This window comes from Scyliorhinus torazame, chromosome 5, assembly GCF_047496885.1.
Source record: "Scyliorhinus torazame isolate Kashiwa2021f chromosome 5, sScyTor2.1, whole genome shotgun sequence".
Taxonomy (NCBI): domain Eukaryota; kingdom Metazoa; phylum Chordata; class Chondrichthyes; order Carcharhiniformes; family Scyliorhinidae; genus Scyliorhinus; species Scyliorhinus torazame.
The window spans coordinates 79,713,835-79,736,965 of record NC_092711.1 but is presented as its reverse complement, the minus strand read 5'-3'; the positions used below and the strand labels follow the sequence as shown (position 1 = coordinate 79,736,965).

The 23,131-nt window shown below is 45.7% G+C and overlaps 1 protein-coding gene and 1 long non-coding RNA gene across 5 annotated transcripts; one reads left to right on the top strand and one right to left on the bottom strand.

Moving 5' to 3' along the window:
- Positions 1-3,058: 3,058 nt before the first annotated feature.
- Positions 3,059-18,460, bottom strand: LOC140418578 (uncharacterized). 4 transcript variants are annotated; one of them, XR_011945146.1, is made up of 3 exons: positions 18,361-18,460; positions 8,179-8,268; positions 3,059-7,149 (listed from the first exon to the last, which is right to left on the bottom strand). It is a non-coding gene; the product is annotated as an uncharacterized lncRNA (long non-coding RNA). The 4 variants fall into 4 exon arrangements; XR_011945143.1 differs by lacking the exon at positions 18,361-18,460 and adding an exon at positions 8,864-8,939; XR_011945144.1 differs by lacking the exon at positions 18,361-18,460 and adding an exon at positions 8,847-8,929.
- Positions 18,461-19,048: 588 nt separating this feature from the next.
- Positions 19,049-20,398, top strand: LOC140418568 (uncharacterized). Its single transcript, XM_072502090.1, has one exon. The coding sequence runs from the start codon at positions 19,239-19,241 to the stop codon at positions 20,217-20,219; it is 981 nt and encodes a 326-aa protein (XP_072358191.1). The 5' UTR covers positions 19,049-19,238; the 3' UTR covers positions 20,220-20,398.
- Positions 20,399-23,131: the final 2,733 nt, after the last annotated feature.

The window sequence follows — 23,131 nt, the reverse complement described above, 5'->3', positions numbered from 1 at the left end:
GACACTAAGGCCAATTATTCTGGCCAATCCACCTAACCTGTACATCTTTGGGAGAACCCGGAGCACTCGGAGGAAACCCACGCACACACGGGGATGTGCAGACTCCGCACAGACAGTGACCCAAGCCGGAATCGAACCTGGGACCCTGGAGTTGTGAAGCAATTGTGCTATCCACAATGCTACCGTGGGATGGAGTCAGTGGGTAGGAAATGGAGTTTGTAGAGGGGAGTTTGTAGAGGGGATTGAAGAGGGATGGAGTCAGTGGGTAGGGAATGGAGTTTGTAGTGGGGATTGAAGAGGGATGGAATCAGTGGGTAGGGAATGGAGTTTATAAAGGGGATTGAAAACAAAGACTTCATTCTACATATTTAAATGGAGGAAGGTTCTGTTCATCCAGTCTGAATGTCAGACAAGTCAGAATGGTGTGTGACCTGGAGAGGAATTTGGAGGTGAAGATGTTCACATAAACCTGCTATCCCAGTCCATCGAGGTGGTGGAGGATGAGAGTTTGGGAGGTGTTGCCAAGTTCTGGTCAATTGTAGATATGTAAAATCTGTATCCCTGCCCACTGCCTCGAACCCACCAAATGACCAGGTTCAGCTCAATTTCACAAGCTGCCTTTGTGTTTTTGTGAGTTCTCACTCCCTTATTTCTGTTTTAACTCAATTTCACAGGGTATTGGAAGGGGAGGACTTTCTGTCAGGAAACTGAAACCAAACATCACATCAGGATCTGACAGTCGCCTAATTTATCACAACCGGAATATGATCGGATTTTGAACATGGAAGGAAAAAGCACCGATCACAGTGAGGAGAAACCGTCCACGTGTTCTGTGTGTGGACGAGACTTCAGCCAATCCGGCCGGTCGAACCACAAGCATCGTCACACTGAGGAGAAACTGTGGAAATGTGGAGACTGTGGGAAGGGTTTTGATTATCCAGTTAGGCTGGAAATTCATCGGCGAATTCACACTGAGGAGCAACCGTTCACCTGTCTCAAGTGTGGGAAGGGATTCACTACCTCATCCCACCTGCTGACACACCAGCGAATGCACGCTGGGGAGAGACCATTCATCTGCTCCGAGTGTGGGAAGGGATTCACCATTTCAGCCCACCTGCTGAGACACCAGTGAGTTCACTCTGACGAGAGACCTTTCAGATGCCCAGACTGTGGGAAAGGCTATAAAAGTTCTGGGGAACTGATATGCCATCAACGTGTTCACATTGACGAGAGACCGTTCAGGTGCTCTCTCTGCGGGACTGGGTTCAAGCAATCATCTGACCTCACTGTACACCAGCGCACGCACACTGGGGAGAAGCCGTTCTCGTGCTCCGTGTGTGGGAAGCGATTCAATCAGACATGTACCCTTCAGAGACACCAGCAAGTTCACACTGGGGAGAGGCCATTCACCTGTTCTGTGTGTGGGAAGAGGTTTGGTCGGTCGTCCACTCTGCTGAGACACCAGCGAGTTCACAAGTAACTGCAGTGAGTGGACATTCCTGTAAATCACATCCAGGCCTAGACTGGAGGAGCAGCCAGATTGGGAGAGACTGAATCTGATTGGAGGAGCTGTTTCTCACACATTCTGTCTCCCCCACATTCAGGAGAAAGTTAACTTTCAATTGTCACCCCAGTGGTGAATTTTAATTAGCATGTTGGGGGTTTTGATGGGCAGAATTTGCCCACCTCCCCCATTGAAATTACTCCTTGTTCCAATTCTCCACATCGCCAATTAGAAAGTGCTGATTAATCCTTGCTGACAATTCTTGTTGACGTCCATTAACATTGTTATTGATGGTTTGGAAGTCGCTGAGTTGAATCATTTCTGACACAGCAGCAGCAACATTTGGTAAAGGTGGAACCCACAACAAAGACTGGTTTGAGAGCCACTCAGCAGAGATGACATCTGTCATTGAAGCAAAAAGCAAAGCCGACCTGATGTACAACATGAACCCAACACCGAGAACAGGGCAGCATGTGAAAGTAGCAAAAGACATTTGTGTAAAAGCCAGGGAGAATGTGTGAAATAATCACTGGATCAGCTGACATCACAAAATGTGAATTGCCTCTGAAACCTACTGTGTTTGATGGGATTAAGAGGACACTTGGTTCTTCCTTCACCAACATTGCCCAACTGAAATCGGCAGATGCTGAAGTTCTCACTGACGGATCTAAACAGATTACCTGCTGCGTTGAACATGACTGTGAGCTGTACCCCTGTGAGACGGACATCTCCCTGTCTCTGTTTGACTCTCCTGCAGCTTCTGTCATGGTTGAGTTGGACAAAATGTCATCACTTGAGCTGGAAAAAGCCATTGATTGCTGAGCAAGCAGAAAGGCACCGAGAAAGGCTTGAATTCCAGCTGAACTGCTCAAACACGGAAATTCCCATCGCCTGCCACACCTTCATAATCTCCTCCTCTGTTGGGAGGTAGGATCCATTTCACAGGAAACGTGTGACACAAATATCATCAAAATCTACAAAAACAGCAGTGACAGAGGAGATTGCAGTAACTTCAGGGACATCTCCTCAGCATCACTGGGAAGACCTTCACTCAGGTCATGTTTAAAGATTCATCTACTTGCAGACTGAGTGTATCCAGAAGCACAGTGCGGTTTCTGTGCTGACAGATCTACAGTGAACATGATCTTCTCCACACACCAGCTACAAGGGAAGAGAACAATTGGGATTTGATCTAAAGTGTCAGTGCTGAGAAAGTGAAATGTTCTAATTACTGAGTGAAAGTAAACCTTTCAGTGTGAATCACAATTTACTGGTCCAATTGGAAAAGGCACCAAAACGTTTCAATCTCTGAAGATAAACTTCAGCCTTGAAGTTATATTTCGGAGCTCACAAGCTGTGGGAAGCTCCACCCTCTTTAACTATTTTTGGTCCAAGAAGGTTGAAGCATTTGTTTAGCCATGAAAGCTAACTTTTTTAGTTTGATTTTTCCTGAGTTATAATACAGCGATGGGGAAAGACTCCTGAAGAAAGAAAACAACATCTTGGCAAGACTGAGAAAAAATATCAAAATAATTGGAAAAACAAAGATCAAAATGGTGTCTTGTTCATCTTTAATCTGGAAATAAAGTTACGTAAAGTTGACAATTGTGCCCATTTGTGAATGTTTGCTTCACCCTTTTACAATCAAGCAACGCGGTGAGAATTTAAACTAAAGTTTAAAGGTTTTTTAAAGATTTGGCTTCATCCCATTTGATATCGTTCAAGACAAAGTGCCTGAAAACGGGAGATATGAGAGTTTCCCTCAAACCGATCTGTATCTCTGTCTCGGATCTAAAAATACTGAATCATAGTATTTACACTGCAGAAGGAGGCCATTCGGCCCATCGAGTCTGCATCAGCTCTTGGACAGAGCACCCTACCCAAGGTCCACACCACCACCCTATCCCCATAACCCAGTAACCCCACCCAACACTAAGGGCAATTTTGGACACTCTAAGAGCAATTTAGCATGGCCAATCCACCTAACCTGCACATCTTTGGACTGTGGGAGGAAACCCGAGCACCCGGAGGAAACCCACGCACACACGGGGAGGATGGAGGAAACCCACGCACACACGGGGAGGATGTGCAGACTCCGCACAGACAGTGACCCAAGCCGGAATCGAACCTGGGACCCTGGAGCTGTGAAGCAATTGTGCTATCCACAATGCTACCCTGCTGCCCGCAAATGATGTGAGTGTTTAATTGGACAGTAAGTTTTCCGCACTCTCCTGAAACAGACAGAATGGGAAGCCCATTTTCTTTTTTCTTAATTAATTTAGAGTACCCAATTGTGTTTTTCCAATTAAGGGGCAATTTAGTGTGGCCAATCCACCTACCCTGCACATCTTTGGGTTGTGGGGGCAAGATCCATGCAGACACGGGGAGAATGTGCAAACTCCACACGGACAGTGGACCGGGGCTGCGATCGAACCCGGGTCCTCGGCGGCATGAGGCAGCAGTGCTAAGCACTGCACCACCGTGCCGCCCTGGAAGCCCCATTTTTAATCAAAGAAAATAAAATCACACCAGCGATTGGGAATTGGAATAATTCTGTGGGTCTAATTCAACGGAATAGACAAACTGGATTTCCACGTACATTCTAGTGGAAGTCAGGAAAGTGTAGATGAGACAAGTGATTGATAGTTTTCACTTGGAGATGATTGTAGCCTTGCTTCAGAACTTAACAATAATGGAATCTGACAGTCTGGTCACGACCTGAAAGCATTGGGACCATACGGAGTGGTTCCTTCATCTTTTAAGAGACCTTCATCTTTTAATAAGATCACTTGAAAATCCATGAGTGCGCTGTATCAGATGGTACATGGAACATCCTTTTGGGATACAGATGTGTGTGCAGATGTGATGTTACATGTGGAAACACATGGTGACCCTTCACAGGAGAACACGTCCCAGAATTTTTTGAGCTATTCAACTACAGAACAACATGGAGTAATTAACATAGAATGAGAGAGCATTTTAAATTATCAAGACATAGACGTACCATGCGCAGAGAATCTGACTTTAAAACAATCGGGACAGAATTAAACTCACTGAAATCATTCAGAGGGAGTAAAATAGTAAAATTAAAGTGAAGAGAGATCTAGGATCTGGATTCAGAAAATATCCACAAGGTGGATGCAGGTGAACAGGGAGCTGGAGAATCTTTGAAGTTTGTGCCTGAACCTTTGTTAAACCCAGATGTGTTTACAATGCCAATAATTTAGAATTGTGAGAGATGGTGTGCAGGTGGGGAAAATAAATCTCAGTCAATAATGATCACATTTTACTGGAAAAGATTTTATATGTATTCACGGTGGCAGCTCAAGGGTTTGTGTTGCTGATTCTGATCATTCCAGCAGCTTTAGAATATTATCTATGGAATGTAACAAGAAATTCGGAAAAGAAGCTTGTAGTTTAGAAATAGCTGGGTTAATCAGAAATCAGATTGTGAGACGTCAATAAGGATATTCCCTCTTGAAGGTGGGAAGATCTGTAAGAAATCACTATCTTGGAACCCAATAAAATCTTCAGAAATGTATTGATTATCGGAATAGCTGTGTGTGTGTGTCTCTCTTGCTTCGAAATAAAGATTCCTGGCTTGACAAACACAGGAAAATGTATTCCAATATTACCTCATGCGGATGGACACGGTAGTTAGAATTCATAGAATTTACAGTGCAGAAGGAGGTCATTCGGCCCATCGAGTCTGCACCGGCTCTTGGAAAGAGCACCCTACCCAAGGTCAACACCTCCACCCTAGCCTCATAACTCAGTAACCCCACCCAACACTAAGGTCAATTTTGGACACTAAGGGCAATTTATCATGGCCAATCCACCTAACCTGCACATCTTTGGACTGTGGGAGGAAACCGGAGAACCCGGAGGAAACCCACGCACACACGGGGAGGATGTGCAGACTCCGCACAGACCGTGACCCAAGCCGGAATCGAACCTGGACCCTGGAGCTGTGAAGCAATTGTGCTAGCCACAATGCTACCGTACTGCCCAGTTAGGGAACTGAATTTATAGTGGTAGCTGAAGACAATGACTTTGGCTTTCACAATTTTTAATCAAAATTTCTGCTCATCCAGTACTGGATGTGGGATAAGCAATTTGATCATTTAGTAACAGTGGAGGAATGGAGAGGGAAGGTGGTGAGGTAGAGCTGGGTGTTGTCAGTGTACATGTGAAAACTAACACGGTGTTTTTGGATTATGTCACCGAGTGGCAGCTTGTAGATGAGAAATAGGAGGGGCCGAGGATAGACCCTTTTTTAAGATGGGTGATGACGGTGGATTTAAAGGTGAGAGGGACAGTACCAGAAGAGAGAGACCTGTTGACATAATCAGCTAACAAGGGGAAGTTGGGTGATCAGTCGTTCAGTGAGAATAGGGTCAATACAGCAGAAGGTGGGTCTCATGGACAACAGGAGCACTGAGAGGGCACGAGAGAAGACGGCAGAGAGACTGGAGAAAGGCGTGAGTTCAGAGCTCAGAAACAAAAATCTGGCCCCAGTGGGCTCGTGGAAGGGAGGAAAGCAGCAGAGGCAGCTGATCGGATTGTCTCTGTAGCTCCATGAGCTCCTCACACTTGTTGTTGGAAGTGAGAATGGGAAACAGGGAAGAATGAGAGCCCTTCAAAAGGGATTAATGTGAGTTAGAGATATTAAAAAGATGCGATGCAGTGTGCTTAACATAAAGTGGATTTATTTAACATTTATCTAGAATAGTAACTTGGCTGTTAACTGGGCTGGAGTTTAACAACGTCAGCAGAAACAGACCCCAATGAACATTGTTGAATCCTGGATGTAACAACAAAATTCAATCACTGTCGTTACTTGTGAACTCGGTGGTGTCTCAGTAGGTTGGATGACTGAGTGAATCTCTTTCCACAATCGGAGCAGGTGAATGGCCTCTCCCCAGTGTGAATTCGCTGGTGTGCTGTGAGCTCAAACGATTGCCTGAATCTAGTCGCACAGTGAGAGCAGCTGAACGGTCTCTCGTCAGTGTGAACGCGCTGATGGTACATTAGATCCTCAGAACTTTTAGAACACTTCCTGCAGACTGGGCATTTAAATGGTTTCTCCCCAGTGTGAACCCGCTGGTGTCTCAGCAGATCCGACGACTGAGTGAATCCCTTCCCACACTCGGAGCAGGTGAACGGCCTCTCCCCAGTGTGAATTCGCCGGTGTACAGTCAGTTGTGATGATCGCCTGAACCCAGTCCCACAGTGAGAGCACCTGAATGGTCTCTCGTCAGTGTGAACACGTTGATGCAGCATCAGATTCCTGGAACTTTTGAAGCACTTCCCGCAGTCTGGACATTTAAATGATGTCTTGTCAGTGTGAATTTGCTGGTGTGTCAGCAGGGTAGATGAATCAGTGAATCCTTTTTCACACTCGGAGCAGATGAACGGCCTCTCTCCAGTGTGAGAGTGTCGATGGGTTTCCAGTGCAGATGGGTAAATGAATCCCTTCCCACAGTCTCCACATTTCCACGATTTCTCCACAATGTGAACGGTGTTTTTTCCTTCCATCTTCAAATTCCAATCAAATTCACGTTCTGATCAATTGGGCGTCTGTCAGATCCTGATGTGATGAATGGTTTCAGTTTCCCCACTGAAAATCCTCCTGTTCTCATATCCTGTGAAATTGTTTCAAAACAGAAAATAGGGAGTGAGAGAGAACCCACAAAAACAGCTTGTGAAATTGAGCTGAATAAATCTGGTCATTTGAGGGGCCGACACTAGGAAAACGTGACCATAAAAACTACTGGACTGTCATAAAAGCCCAATTGGTTCATTAATGTCCTTCAGGAGAGGGAACCTGTCAACTGGTCTGAGCATTGATAAAACACTGACCTCTTTCGGAGGAGAGAGAGAGCTGGGAGCAGAATGGGTGAAGGTAATGGACTGTATGTATCTAAAACTCAGCCAAAGCTTTGACAGAATCTCCCAGACCCTCAAGCCCAGTAGGGGCTGGTTTAGCACAGTTGGCTAAACAGCTGGCTTGTAATGCAGAACAAGGCCAGCAGCACGGTTCAATTCCTGTACCAGCCTCTCAACAGGCACCAGAATGTGGCGACTAGGGGCTTTTCACAGGAACTTAATTTGAATCCTACTTGAGACAATAAGCGATTTTCATTGCACCTTCAACGGAGAAGAATCAGGAAAGCAGGTGTATGTGAACCACACCACCTCCAAGTTCCAATCCAAGTCGTACACTGTCCTGATCTGACTGACATCCTGTACTGGATGAACAGAAATTTCCTCCAATGAAATGTTTAGAAGTTTGAAATCATGGTCTTCAGTCCCTGCTACAAGTTCCACACCCGGAGCATTGACTCCATCCCCATCCCTGACAACAGTGCGAGGCTGAACCAGACTATTCACAACCATGAAAAAATATTTCACTGAAATAAAAGTAAATACTGTGGAAATCTGAAATACAAACAGAAAATGCTGGATAAACTCACCAGGTCTGGCAGCATCTGTGGAGGAAGATGACTCTTCAGAAACCACAGCTCGGTTTCCGACCACATATCACTGCCACGGCCTAGAATGAGTTTCTATCTCGTTCACATCACCCAACTTGGTCCTGTCTCATATTTCTGATGCTCACACACATTCCTTTATTCCCTCTAGACTTGACTATCCAAGAAAGACACACTTACATTTAGGTTCTGATGAACGGAGTGACTGTCAGATTTTGGTCTGATATTTGGTTTGACTTTTCCACCTTCAAATTCTGCCCTTCCAATGTCCTGTAAAGCAAAAGTCATCACTGTCAGTCCAGGAATAAAAATTGAGAAGAGACGTTATGGTTCAAGTTTGCTGTGTGTAAATCCTCCCATTATGGGGATAAGGTGGGGGAATGGGCCGAGGTAGGGCGCTCTTTCAGAGGGTTGGTGTATATTCGATGTGCCGAATGGTCTCTTTGCACTGCAGGTGGTCTATGATTATTTTCTACTCTGTGAACACCCTGTAAAAGGAGTTTCCACAATCAATCACTGTCAGTCCAAATATAAACATAGAGAAGAGGCAAACATTTCTCTTGGTTTGAGTTTGCTGTGTGTAAATCCATCCATCCCAACCCCCTGTAAAAGGAGTTTGCAGAATCCATCCCTGTCAGTCCAGGAGAGAAATTCACATTATATCCTCCTGCTGACAGGACAGGGAGAACCGCGCATGCGCATGCGACACATGATTAAATTTGGTGGACATGGTTTCGGGCCTTTCGGCAGCTGCTGCCGCGGCCCCGTTTGGTGCGAACGCGGGACCGATCAGTTCTTATTTTGATTTTGAGTCCTGCACTGGGTGTTTATGAAGCCTCAGCACCCACTCCGCCACCTCCATCACCCGGCCACAAGCGGCTGTTTCTCTCGAATCGCGGAATCCAAATGATCTCCTCCCAGCAGCGGCAGCACCCACACTGCGCATGCGGCTGCCGGAGCCCACAGTGCGCATGTACCATATCCTTCTGCAATTGCGTCTGCGCAGACCTCTTGTCAAGGGGGGATAGGGCACATTCTGATTCGCTCTGAAAGCTGGGTAATTCTTCCGGCATTGGAGGGCGATGTGTCACTATGGAATATAAGGTTATGTGATCCGATTACGCTTGGAACCCGAGAGATACTATACACAATTATAAATCAATTAATACTGCAAGAAAAAGGTGCACGAACCCTCCAGTCTGGGTCGTGTGTAATTAACAGCAAAATAAAATCCCACAATTAGATGTGAACTGTCTCGGGTCTTATTTGTTCATGGGATATGGGTGTTGCCGGCTGTGCCAGCATTTATTGCCAATTCCTAATTGCCCTTGGGGGGGCAGTTAAGAGTCAACCACATTGCTGTGCATCTGGAGTCACATGTATAAAGATTATTATTATTAAGCCAGACCAGGTAAAGGTGGCAGATTTCCTTCGCTAGCAGGTAAAAAGAACAGGTGTTTTGTTTTTCTGCATCAAATATTTAGATCGTATATTTTTGGTATGACTGCAAAAAAAATTTATGTTACAAGTTTCAATTTCCCACCAGCCTTCGGTTGCTGAAATGCAAAATCCTGCAGGTGCTGGATATCTGAAGTAGAAGCAGAACATGGCAAAACTACACAGTAGATCTGGCAGTGTTTGTGGAAAGATACATATGGTTTACATTTCAGGTCTGTGAACTTTCATCAGAGCTGCTCTGTATCAGTGCACATTTGGGTTGTGGGGGCTAAACCCACGCAAACCCGGGGAGAATGTGCAACTCCAAACGGACAGTGACCCAGGGACGGGATCGAACCTGGGACCTTGATTCTGTGAGACAGCAGCGCTAAACACTGTGCCACCGTGCTGCCCTTCAAAGACATTTCTGAGGTGGGGTCACGATACAGTGAGATCCACACTTGAGCTAGAGTGTTCACAATTGTGAGGTGCTTATGAGGCGGTGGAAGATTGATTCGCTGGAGCACAGTGGGAAATTCTCAAGAAAGCTCATACGTCAGAGCATAGCAGGAACACTGTGAATTCCTGAGAGCTGTGGCACTTTGGTTTGGTCTCAGGAAGTAAAAGAAAATTACACAGCCCAATAATTAGCCAAAACCTTTCTGGGGAAGTAATCAGAGAAAGTAGGAGGTTCCATTGAGAATTTTCATTTCAGGTTTTTGTGATTATGCTTTTCGATATAAAGTATAAAATTTCATCTGAGACAATGTTCAATTAGTAGTATTTGCTTTTGTTGTTCCTTTCAACGTGAAGTGTATTTGTTTTGAACCGTGGAATCCTGTGGTATTATTTCTTTCAGTTAATCATTGTGTTTGAATTTCTCTTTAAACATTGACAGTCCTTACTGGGATCATAATGATATATACTGCCCAGAAAGAGGCTATTTGGTCCATCATGCCCATTTTGGCAGAAAACAAGCAATCCATTCTCATCCCACAGTCTAGCTCTTGCACAGTTGTTCCGTAAATTATAACACTTCAGATGCTTTTCTTTACTTCAGTGGGTTTTCTGCTTCAACCGTCAACTTGGGCCGTGGGTTTCAGATCCCTCCACCCTTTGGGTGAAATAGATATCTCCACAATTCTCTAATCCTTCCATCAATTCCACTAACTTAATGTTTCAGTTGATAACACTCTCACCTCTAAGTGAGAACATTATGAATTTCACTCCAAATGCAGGAATCAGCACCACAATCTAGGCTGAGAGTCCAGCAGAATACTGCACTGTCAGAGCTGTTGGCTTTTGGATAAGATATTAAACCGAGGCAATGTCTGCCTCATTATCTGTAAAAGTCCCATGTCACTATTTCAGCAAACAACAAGATCCCCTATCTTGTTCAATATGTATCCCCCCCCATCAACATCACAACAGATTATCAGATGGTTATGTTGTTTGTGGGAGTTGCTGCTTTTCGTATATTAAAACAGTGAATCAACTTCAAAAGCACTTTGGGATTCTGGTGATGGTGAAAAGAGCGATATAAATGTGAGGATTTGGGCAGCACGATGGTGCAGTGGGTTAGCACTGCTGCCTCACGGCGCCGAGGTTCAATCCCGGCTCTGGGTCACTGTCCATGTGGAGTTTGCACATTCTCCCCGTGTTTGCATAGGTTTTTACCCCACGACCCAAAAGATGTGCAGGATTGGTGGATTGGCCGCACTAAATTGCCCCTTGATTGGAAAAAATGAATTGGATACTCTAAATTTAAAAAAAAAGTGAGGATTTATTTCACTCTGAATCTATGTCCCTGGTTATAGATCTTTCTGTTCCTTTCCATTCACTCTAACTCGAGCCCTCATGAGTTATCAATGTCAATTAAATCTCCCCTTAGCCTCCTCTGTTTTTAACAAACATCAAATCTATCCTTTCCAGTGTTTCCTCACAGTTAATTTTGGTGTGAATGAGGTTCAGGGAATGTTCCCTAATTTCTCTTCCCTGATCGTATGATTGAGATAATTCTTGTTGGGAGCCTGTTCGATGTCAGCCACCAGCAATCCCATAGGAAGTGACCATTTTATTTCTGTAATTCTGTGCCGTTGTGTCCCTCGCACTTCCAGTGAAGTGGAGGGCAGGTTTTATTGACAGCTTCAGTGGATTGAAAAACATTTGACAGAGTTGTGCACAGACACGATGCAGTTTGAATGAAAGTTCACAGTCTTGAAATGTTAATGATGTTTCACGCTTCAAGATAAAACCAGACTGCCTGAAAATTCCAGCAGTTTCTCTTTTTTTTGGTTGCAGATATCAATCATCTGCAATAATTTGTTTAGTTTAACTGATGAGTGTTAAGAATGTGGAACTCGTGACAAAAAGTCATGTTTGAGCAGGAAACCGATTAGTAAAGTAACAGCATTAAATTATCGTCACCATTGAGAGTGGAAAGGGATTCACATTGTCATACCATTTACTGATACAGTAGCAGAGCTACACCTGGAGAGACCATTCAGATACTTCACGTGTGTGTAGTTAGGTGTGTCCCAGGAATGGGGATTTCCTCAGTTCTCCCACCTGCCCCCAGTTTCAACATTTCCAAGGATTTAAAATACAATCTGTTCATTCTTACTGGCAAGACGTGGTTCAAATGTGTATGGGGAAGGAACTCCTTGTTCACGCCACTGCTGACTCTCCAGTGAGTTCATATGTAACTTTCTTTTGTTAATCACACCTGGGATAGAACTAGAACAAAGAACAAAACAGGCCCTTTGGCCCTCCAAGTCTGCACCGACCATGGTACTTGCCTAAACTAAAACTTTTTGCACTTACGATGTCTGTATCCTTCCATTCCCACCCTATTCATATATTTGTCTGGATGCCCCTTAAATGCCGCTATCATACCTGCTCCTACCACCTACCCAGGCAGCACGTTCCATATAGTACCGGAGTAACTATAACTATAGGTACCCTACTCGTATTCCAACTATCCAACTCATCAGACTCATTTGATTCTTCCCAACTTCCTTCTCTTCGTGAACCTCTGAAGGTAAAACATGACTTATATGTACCAACCTAATCTTTCCACTATGAAACATCTTAACAAAATATGTGCCAGACCCACATATTTTCATGACGCTTCCTGGTAGCCACTTCAAACACTTGTCATGTTCTTTCAACCTTAACTTTCTGGTTCAACTTAAGACTTGTTTCTCTCACTGTTGCTACACAGCTCCAGGGTCCAAGGTTCAATTCCCGGCTTGGGCACTGTCTGTGCGGAGTTTGTATGTTCTCCCCGTGTCTGCGTGGGTTTCCTCCGGGTGCTCCGGTTTCCTCCCACAAGTCCTGAAAAATGTGCTGTTCGGTAATTTGGACATTCTGAATTCTGCCTTCATATACTCGAACAGGCGCCAGAATGTGTCGACTCGGACCTTTTCACAGTTACTTCATTAAAATGTTAATGTAAGCCTACTTTAAAGATTATTATTATTGTATTTACCACACTGTGTAAAAAAATATGGCTCAAGGACTGTGGTCTTCGGTTCAAATATCAATTGATCTAAAAATTGGATATCTTGGTGTGGTGTTTCAATCGAAATTCAATCAGAAACAACCCAGCATTCGTCACTGTGCAGAATGTGCTCTATCCTTAATGATCTATTGAGCTGCTCGCAGAAAAATACTTTTCACTGTACCTCGGTACACGTGACAATAAACAAATCCAATCCAATTCTCGCCAGAGAACCGACGCGCAGGCGCAGTATGAAATTGTGAAATGAGCATGCACAGAAGCTGTGCTGCAGTGGGCTGTGCTGCAGCTGCGGAGAGATAGTGATGAGGTCTCCGCAAATGATGAGAAATGGCAAGTTTTGGGAAGGTAATGGAGGGGGAAGGTGGGTGGGAAGGCTTTGTAATTTCACAGTGGAAACGTTCAACCCATAGTAAGACCCTCCCAGTCCTGATTTTGCATCAAGTTAGGAAGTAATTTTGGTGCCGCCTTTCCCCTGCAAGGCCCCAGTTAATGGCCGCCATCTTTATGTGGGCCAGGGGGAAGGTCGGCGCATGCGCGCCCGCCATCTTTCACCAGGGCAATGAGCAGCCGTACGCGTGCGTGGCGAGAATGTTGTGGAATTCTATCCTGGACTGACAATGATGGATTGTGGAAACGCCTTTTACAGGGGACTAGAAGGGGAGCAAACATAAACCAAGAGAAATGTTTGTCTCTTCTCAATTTTTATTCCTGGATTGACGGATATTCCTTTTTTTATGGGACATCAGAAGAGCGGAATTTGAAGGAAATTCAGGGGTTATTGGGTTACGGGGATAGGGTGGAAGTGAGGGCTTAAGTGGGTCGGTGCAGACTCGATGGGCCAAATGGTCTTCTTCTGCACTGTATGTTTTATGTTCTATGAAATAGGGAACAACAATGTCATGGAGTGATTTGAAAAGAACAATGAGAATTGAAATAAGAATGGAAAACTCTAGATAAACTAAGCATCTGTGAAACGAAAAACACGCTTAACGTTTCGAGTCCATAAGTCCCTTCCCAGAACTGAGAATTTTAAACTGAGTTGATTCAGTCAGTTCCTTTTCACAACCTGCCTTTGTGTTTTTGTCGGTTCTCTCTCACTCTCTTTAGTTTTAAATCAATTTCACAGGGTGTTAGAAGGGGAGGATTTGAAGTCGTCCAACTCAAACCAAACATCACATCAGGATCTGACAGTCACCCAATTTATCGCAACCTGAATATCGGAATTTGAACAGGGAAGGAAAAAGTATTGTTCACTCGGAGTATCGACAAAGTTGCAGCCAAGCATCTGGCCTGTCGGAACATAAACTCAGTCACACTAGGGAGAAGCCATGGAAATGTGAGGATTGCGGGAAAGGATTTAATTACCCATCAGAGCCTTAAACTCATCGGCGCAATCAAACTGGAGAAAAACCATTTACCTGCTCCCAGTGTGGGAAGGGATTCACTCAGTCATCCACCCTGCTGAAACATGAGCAAGTTCACACTGATGAGAGACATTTTAAATGCCCAGACTGTGGTAAATGCTTTAAAAGTTCTGGGAACCTGATGACCCATCAAAGTGTTCACACTGACGTGAGGCCGTTCACATGCGTTCATGTGGGGCTGGATTCAGACAAGCATGTCACCTCACTGTACACCAGCAAGTTCACACGATTGAGAGGCTATTCACCTGCTCCCAATGTGGGAAGCGGTTCACTCGGTCATCCCACCTGCTCACACACCAGCACACTCACACTGGGGAGAGGCCATTCACCTGTTCTGAGTGTGGGAAGGGGTTTACTCAGTCGTCTGATCTGCAGTCACACCAGCTAGTTCACACTGATGAGAGACCTTTTAAATGTCCAGATTGCAGGAAGTGCTTTAAAAGTTCAATGGGAACTGGTGCGCCATCAATGTGTTCACACTGACGAGAGACCGTTCAAGTGCTCTCATTGCGGAACTCGGTTCAGGCAAGCCTGTCATCTCACTGCACACCAGCGAATCCACACTGGAGTGAAGGCATTCACCTGCTTCGAGTGTGGGAAGGGATTCATCAACGCATCCAACCTGCTGATACACCAGCGTGCCCACACTGGGGAGAGGCCGTTCACTTGCTACGATTGTGGAAAGGGCTTCATTAATTCATCCCACCTGCAGACACACCAGCGGGTCCACACAGGGGAGAGCCCGTTCACCTGCTCCAAATGTGGAAAGGGATTCATTACTTCACCCCACCTGCTGACACACCAGCGGGTTCACACCGGGGAGAGGCCGTTCACCTGCTGTGTGTGTGGGAAGAGTTTCACTCAGTCATCCACTCTGCTAAGACACCAGCAAGTCCACAATAAACTACAATGATTGGATTTTGCTGATAATCACATCCCAGATTCCACATGTTCATTTGATTGCATTTCTGCTGATGTTAATAAGCTCCATCCCATTCTCAGGTCTTGCTAGTGTGGAAAAAAAGTTAAATAAACCAGGTTTTAGTGAAATATACAGTGTGTCTGGTGTTTCTAATATCTCAAACAAGTTAGCTCCTTTTGAAGAGCTCGCATCTCCCCATCTCCTACATCCTCAAATCCAACAACTGCGAGGAGCTCATCGAGTTTCTTCTCACAAAGACTGAGACAATCCAATCTTCGAAGATGTAACAAGCATCTGTATATTTAGATCTTGTAGATGTCGTAAATCTGGACTTCTGGAAGGCATTTGATAAGATGCTGCACAGAAGGTTAATCCACAAGGAGAGATCACATGGGATTTGGGGTAATTTATTAGCTTAGATAGAAGACTGGCTAATGGACAGGAGACAGAGAGTCAGGATAAATGGGTCTTTTTCTGGATGGCAAGATGTAACTAGTGGGGTGTCACTGAGTTTGGTCCTTGGGCCCCAACTATTTACAATCTATATTAACAATTCGGAAACAGGGATAGAAGGTTCTCAAGCCAAATTTGCAGATGACACAAACATAGAATATACAGTACAGAAGGAGGCCATTCAGTCCATCAAGTCTGCACCGACCCACATTAAGCCCTCACTTCCACGCTATCCCTGTAACCCAATAACCCCTCCTAACCTTTTTGGACACTAAGGGCAATTTATCATGGCCAATCCACCTAACCTGCACATCTTTGGACTGTGGGAGAAAACCGGAGCACCCGGAGGAAACCCACGCAGACACAGGGAGAACGCGCAGACTCCGCACAGACAGTGACCCAGCAGGGAATCAAACCTGGGACCCTGGCGCTGTGAAGTCACAGTGCTATCCACTTGTGCTACAATGCTGCCCAAATAGGTGAGACAGTAAGTTTTAATAAGGAAATAAGAACCGTACATATGGACATCGATAGGTTAGGAGAATAGGCCAAAATGTGGCAGATGGAGTTTAACATAGATAAGTGTGAGGTCATGCATTTTGGTCGAAAAAATGGAAAGGCAACTTATTATCTAAATGGTTAAAGACTTTGGGGTGCTCCAATGCAGACAGATCTGGGTGTCCTTGTGCATGAGTCACAGAAAATAAACATGTAGGTGCAGCAGATAATAAGGAAAGCAAATGGAATGTTGGCATTTATGGCAAAAGGAATTGAGTCCAAAGGTAAGGAAGTGTTGTTGCAACAATGCAAGACATTGGTATGACCACACCTGGAGTATTGTGCATAATTTTGGTCCCCTTATTTGAGGAAAGATGTAGTGGCATTGGAGGCAGTTCAGAGGAGGTTCACAAGATTTATTCCAGAGACGAGGGGGATGTCGTATGAGGAGAAATTGAACAGTTTAGGCCTATACTCTCTAGAGTTTAGAATAATGAGGGGAGATCAAATCGAGGTGTACAAGATGCTAAAAATATGGATAAAGTAGATGTGGAGCAGATGGTTCCTCTTGTGGGGCATTCTAAAACGAGAGGTCATAATCTTAGAATAAGAGGTAGCAAATTTCAAACAGATTTGAGGAGAAACTACTTCTAAAGGGTTGTGAATCTGTGGAATTTGCTACTCCAGAGTGCCGTGGACAGTGGATGCAGGGACAGTGAGTAAATTTAAGGAAGAGTTAGACAGATTTTTAATTGAAAATGAAATGAAATGAAAATCGCTTATTGTCACAAGTATTGAAGTTACTGTGAAAAGCCCCTAGTCACCACATTCCGGCGCCTGTTCGGGGAGGCTGGTACGGGAATTGAACCGTGCTGCTGGCCTGCCTTGGACTGCTTTCAAAGCCAGCGATTTAGCCCTGTGCTAAACCAGCCCGTATAATGGGCGAATGGCCTAATTCTGCTCCTGTATGTTATGAATTTATGAAGAGGCATCTGGATGGATACATGGGGCGGGATTCTCCCATCCCGCGGCAGAGTGTCCACGACGTCGTAATCGCCGTTGTGTTTTACGGCGGCGTGAACGGGCCACTGCCAGGAGTAATTCTGGCCCCTACAGGTGGCCAGCCCAGTGCTGGAGTGGTTCACGCTGCTCCAGCTGCCGATCCTGGTGCGAACTGTGCCCCGCGGGATCCGCACATGCTCAGTGGCCTCTTTCAACACGGCGGTCCCGACGCAACATGGCACAGGAATACAGGGGCTGGCGTGGAAGAAATTAGCTCCTCTCCTCCCTGCACGCTGAGTTCCACCGGCTGAGAGCAGATGTGGACGGCACTGGTGGGATTCAGTATTTTCACTACGGCCCATCCCGGGCTGAGAATCGGCAGGCCGACCGCGTAGAGCCGTCCGCGCTGGCCGACCGCGTAGAGCTGTCCGCGCTGGCCAACCACGCTGGCGCCAATGGCGCTGATTATCCGCTCTGCGAAGAATCGCGTGCTGGCATTGGTGGGGGGGGGGGGGGTGCGTGGCCCGGTCGCGGGGATTCTTCGGTCCGGCCCAGGTTCTGGAAGAATCCCGCCCAGGATAAGCGACTAAACCAGGTAAGGGCAGAAGCATTTTTTTAAGTTAGGGCATCATGACTGGCACAGGCTTGGCGTGCCGAAGGACCTGTCCCTGTGCTGTACTTTTCTTTGTTCTGGATTGTGGTGTCTGCCCTGGTATTCATGTGACTGAACAGATCTTTAAACACAAAGGGCAGGGCGTCCCGTGAGGTCGTGGATCCGGAGGGCAGGATTTGTTTATTTTTCTTTCTTTCTCTGCTTCACAAATAAGACCTTGGGTCTCAAAGGGTAATGCACTTTGATGGACAGGTTGTCTGTATTCTGAACAATGGGTAACAAGCTCCGCCCAGTCATTCAAAACATTGCCCCCAAGAAAGATGGCGATCGCGCATGCGTCTTGCTGCATGTTGTCCCCAATAAAGATGGTGACCGTTAACGCAGGCTGGACATGAGGCGCTGCGGCCCCGTTCGTGGTAAATGGACCCGGTTTGTCCGCTTTTTTGCCTTTCGGTTTACACATGTTTGAGAAATCTCCGATCCTTCTCACCTTCCGTACCAATATTCTCTCTTCGCGTGTGCGGATTCGCCAGATAAGTGCCTGTTAATCGCCATTACTTGCAGTGCGCATGCTTTAGTTGCATCCCTCATTCACTCCGATTGGTTGGAGGACCGGCCACTCCCGCCCGCTCTCCCTATTGGTCCGGAGCTGCCGTCAATCACCTCCGGGGCATTGAGAGCGAGAGCATGCGCAGTCCGGCTGCGGGGCTCAATATTAGTGCGCAGGCGCAGCGTCAAAGAGCTTGGAGTATGCGCAGTGTGATTGATGTCTCGGGCCTTGTTTGTGCCTAAGATGTGGAGTCAGCGGGTGGGAGGAATTGGACTTTGTGGATCCGCAACCCTTCACAATCATTGTCTGTGCTGAGAGTGGAGACATGAAATGGTGGAGATAGTGAGAAGGGTTTGCATTTCAGCCCAGGAAGGAGGGAGAGTGTGTGGGACGGGGATTGACAGATTTGGGGGGAACAAGAGAAGGAAAAATGTTCCAGAGAAACGAGAATTGTCTGTTCAGAATTAGTTTTGCTTTTCCAGGGTATTAGAAGAGGAGGATTTACAGACTGAAATTCACATCAAGATCTGACACAGCCACCTGATTCATCAGGACCTAAATACTGTTGTCATTTACAGTGGGAGGAGAAATGTTTGTTCTGTCTTTGAATGAAAATTTCAATCATCAGTGTGACTGGGAAAGCACCGAGATACTCACACATTGAGTGAGAGTGTTTCAGTGAACTGACTGTGGAAAGAGCTCTCACAGCCTGAAAAAACATCACCATTCACAGTGGGGAGAAACCGTACATGAGCTCTGTGTGTGAATGAAGCTTCAACTGATTGTACAAATTGGAGAGACACAAGGATACCAGCACTATGGAGAAACCGTGGAAATGTGGGGACTGTGGGAAGGGATTCAATTATCCATCTCGGCTGGAAACTCATCGACGCAGTCACATTGGGGCTAACAAAATGGAGAAACCATGGAAATGCGATGATTGTGGTAAAGGATTCAATTATCCATACCTGCTGGAATACCATCGACAGAGTCACACTGGGAAGAAGCCATTCATCTGTTCCGAGTGTGGGAAGGGATTCACAACATCATCCTACCTGCTGTCACACCAGCGTATTCACACAGAGGAGAGACCGTTCAGCTGCTTTACCTGTGGAAAGAGGTTCTCATGTTCATCCAACCTCAATGCACATCAACGAGTTCACACTGGGGGGAAGTCGTTCACCTGTTCCTTGTGTGGGAAGAATTTCGCTGGTCCATCCGGTCTTTGGTCACACCAGCAAATTCACAGAGGGGTGAAGCCGTTCACCTGTTCTGTGTGTGGGAAGGGCTTCACTCTGTCATCCAACCTGCTGTCACACCAGAGAATTCATACTGAGGAGAGGCCGTTCAGCTGCACTTCCTGTGGAAAGAGGTTCAGGTCTTCATCCAACCTCCGTGCACACAAGCGGGTTCACACTGGAGAGAGGCCATTCACCTGCTCCATGTGTGGGAATGAATTCACTAATTCATCCAGCCTCCAGTCACACCAGCGAATTCACACAGAGGAGAAGCCATTCATTTGCACATACTGTGGAAAGAGTTTCAGGCAGTTATCAATCCTCACTGCACATCAGCGCACTCACACTGGAGAGAGACCATTCACTTGCTCCGAGTGTGGGAAGGGATTTACTCAGTCTGGCAGCCTGCATTTACATAAGCGCACTCACACCGGGGAAAGGCCGTTCACCTGCTCTGAGTGTGGGAAGGGATACACTCGGTCATCCCACCTGCTGACACACCAGCGAGTTCACAACTGTCTGCATGGTTTGGATTCTGCTGTTAAGCACATCCAGGATTGATAATCTGACAATATTTGGTTTGTTTCTGCTGACATTAACAATCCCTATAACTGGCTGGAGTTTAATATTCTGGATCTGTCACTGATTTTCAGGGCTGCAAAGTTCCATTTAAAGAGCACCATCTGTGATTTTTTTTGCTTTAATTCAGGAACTTGTTGATAATAAATTTATGAACTTTTCCTTCAGCACGAAATGGATCTTTAGTGCAAACTCTACAATTCACTGTCTCTGGGTAAAGTTGAGCAAATGACCACAGGCTGACTGGTTGTGATTTAACCTGAGGCACACCTCTGGCAAGGAGCAAGGTTGAGAAGGCAGGCCTTCATGAATAACCTTGACTGATGCCCTTGCTCTGCATTACAGACCAGCTGTCTCGCTAAGTGAGCTAAACTAGCAATACTATGGCTAAGATTCCACTGATTAACATCACCAATTAGAAACTGGTGATTAATCCTTGCTGACAATTCTTACTGACTTACACATTCTTCACAGTGACACCTCCACTATCAAAGTAAATTCTCAAGGAACTTAAAAGAACTTAAAGTCACTTATGAGCACTGAAATTAAAATTGCTGAAAAGAGAAATGTTGCTGAAGCTTTTCATTTTGTACTTATCAGGACAAACAGAAAAATGCCAAATTTCAAATGATCACAATTAATACAACAGGAGTCAAGAGGGCTGATTGGTTTGCAAGTGCACTCTGATTGGCTGAAACATTGATGTTGACAAATCAACAGAAAACTACAGGTTCCTTGAGCTTCCGAGTAATTCAAAAAAAGTTGCAAGTCTTGATCATATTCCAGAGAACTGGTGCCTGCATATGAAAGTATGTCGCTTTTAGCAAAATAAAATGAGTCCTGTTACGAGCTGGACTGATTATCTTAAATTGATTGTCAGTGTAGCTATTAGCGCACTTAGGATTGTTCAGATCAATGGCAATTTTTATTGCGCTTTAAAAAAATAACTTTGGAGTACCCAATGTTTTCCAATTAAGGGGCAATTTAACATGGCCAATTCACCTACCTTGCACATCTTTTTGGGTTGTGGGGGTCAGACCCACGCAGACACGGGGAGAATATGCAAACTCCACACGGATCGAACCCGGGTCCTCGGCGCCGCAGTCCCAGTGCTAACACTGACCTCTCACCTGACACCTCACAATGCCCAGGCAATGATTGACGGCAGCTCCTGACCAATAGGGGGTAGCAAAATGACTAACGGAAACAGCTTGTCCTCCAACCAATCAGTGAATGAGGGGCGGGGCTCTCAGGGTACCAGATCTGCAGAGAAGCGACCACACAGGCGCACGTGCCAACTCAAAAAAAGGTTTCTCCCCTCAATTTCTAATCTGGATGCATCGTAATGATTTTTGGAAACAGAGATTACAGCTATCGGGTAAAAATTAAACAGATTGGGCCTTATTTTCTTGAAAAAACAAATAATTGAGTAGTGACCTGATACAAAGCTTTAAAACGATCTGTGAGTTGGACAGGGGAGAGGTGGAGCGGATGCTGCCAATTGTAAAGGAGTCGCAAACTGGGAGCCAGGAATAAACATGGGCGGCACAGTGGTTAGCACTGAGAAACGGTGCGGGATTCGTCGGTTTCGTGCTTAACACTGAGGAGGCTGACAAGCACTGTTGCTTCACAGCGCCAGGGTCCCAGGTTAAATTCCTGCTTGGGTCACTGTGCGGAGTCTGCATGTTCTCCCCGTGTCGGTGTGGGTTTCCTCCGAATGCTCGGGTTTCCTCTCACAAGTCCTGAAAGATGTGTTTGTTGGATGAATTGGACATTGTGAATTTTCCCTCTGTGAACCTGAACAGGTGCCGGAGTGTGGTGACTAGGGGTTTTTCACAGTCACTTCATTGCATAAGCCTACTTGTGATAATAAAGATTATTATTATTGTAAACTAGGTCATAAATACAAGAGAGTTACTAATAAGTCCAAGAGGGAGATATAGACACATTTCTTCATTCACTGGATTAGAATGTGCAACTTGTTACCAGGGAAGGAGTTGTGGAAAGCGCTGGGATGTTTCCAAAAGGAAATGGGACAAGCACATGAGAAAAGGGAATGGAAAGATCAGCTGACAGGCTGAGATGAGGTGGATAGAATGGAAGGAGATGTGTCGAGTATAATCAGCAGCAGAACAGTTGGACCAACTGGCCTGTTCATTGTAGAATCTAAGTAATTCAATGTAAACTTCTTTTACACAATATGAGGATTGCAGATGGGAAATTCAAACCAAACATCATGCAAGTCCTGACAGTCTATCGATTCATCAGGAGTTGAAAATCATCGGCCTTTCAATGTGGAAGGAGAAATGTTTGTCCTGACTAAAAGAAAAGATTGCAAACATCAGTGCGACTGGAAAAGCACTGAGGCACTTACACACTGAGTGACTCTTCCAGCGAACTGACTGTGCAAAGAGCTTTAACCTGTCACAGAGTCTGAAAACATATTGCACCATTTACATCAGGAAGAGACCATACTCAGGCTGTGTGTGGACCAGGTTTCACATCAGGAAGAGACCGTACTCAGGCTGTGTGTGTGGACCAGGTTTCACATCAGGAAGAGACCGTACTCAGGCTGTGTGTGTGGCCCAGGTTTCACATCAGGAAGAGACCGTACTCAGGCTGTGTGTGTGGACCAGGTTTCACATCAGGAAGTGACCGTACTCAGGCTGTGTGTGGGGACCAGGTTTCACATCAGGAAGTGACCGTACTCAGGCTGTGTGTGTGGACCAGGCTCCACATCAGGAAGAGACGGTACTCAGGCTGTGTGTGTGGACCAGGTTTCACATCAGGAAGTGACCGTACTCAGGCTGTGTGTGTGGCCCAGGTTTCACATCAGGAAGAGACCGTACTTAGGCTGTGTGTGTGGACCAGGTTTCACATCAGGAAGTGACCGT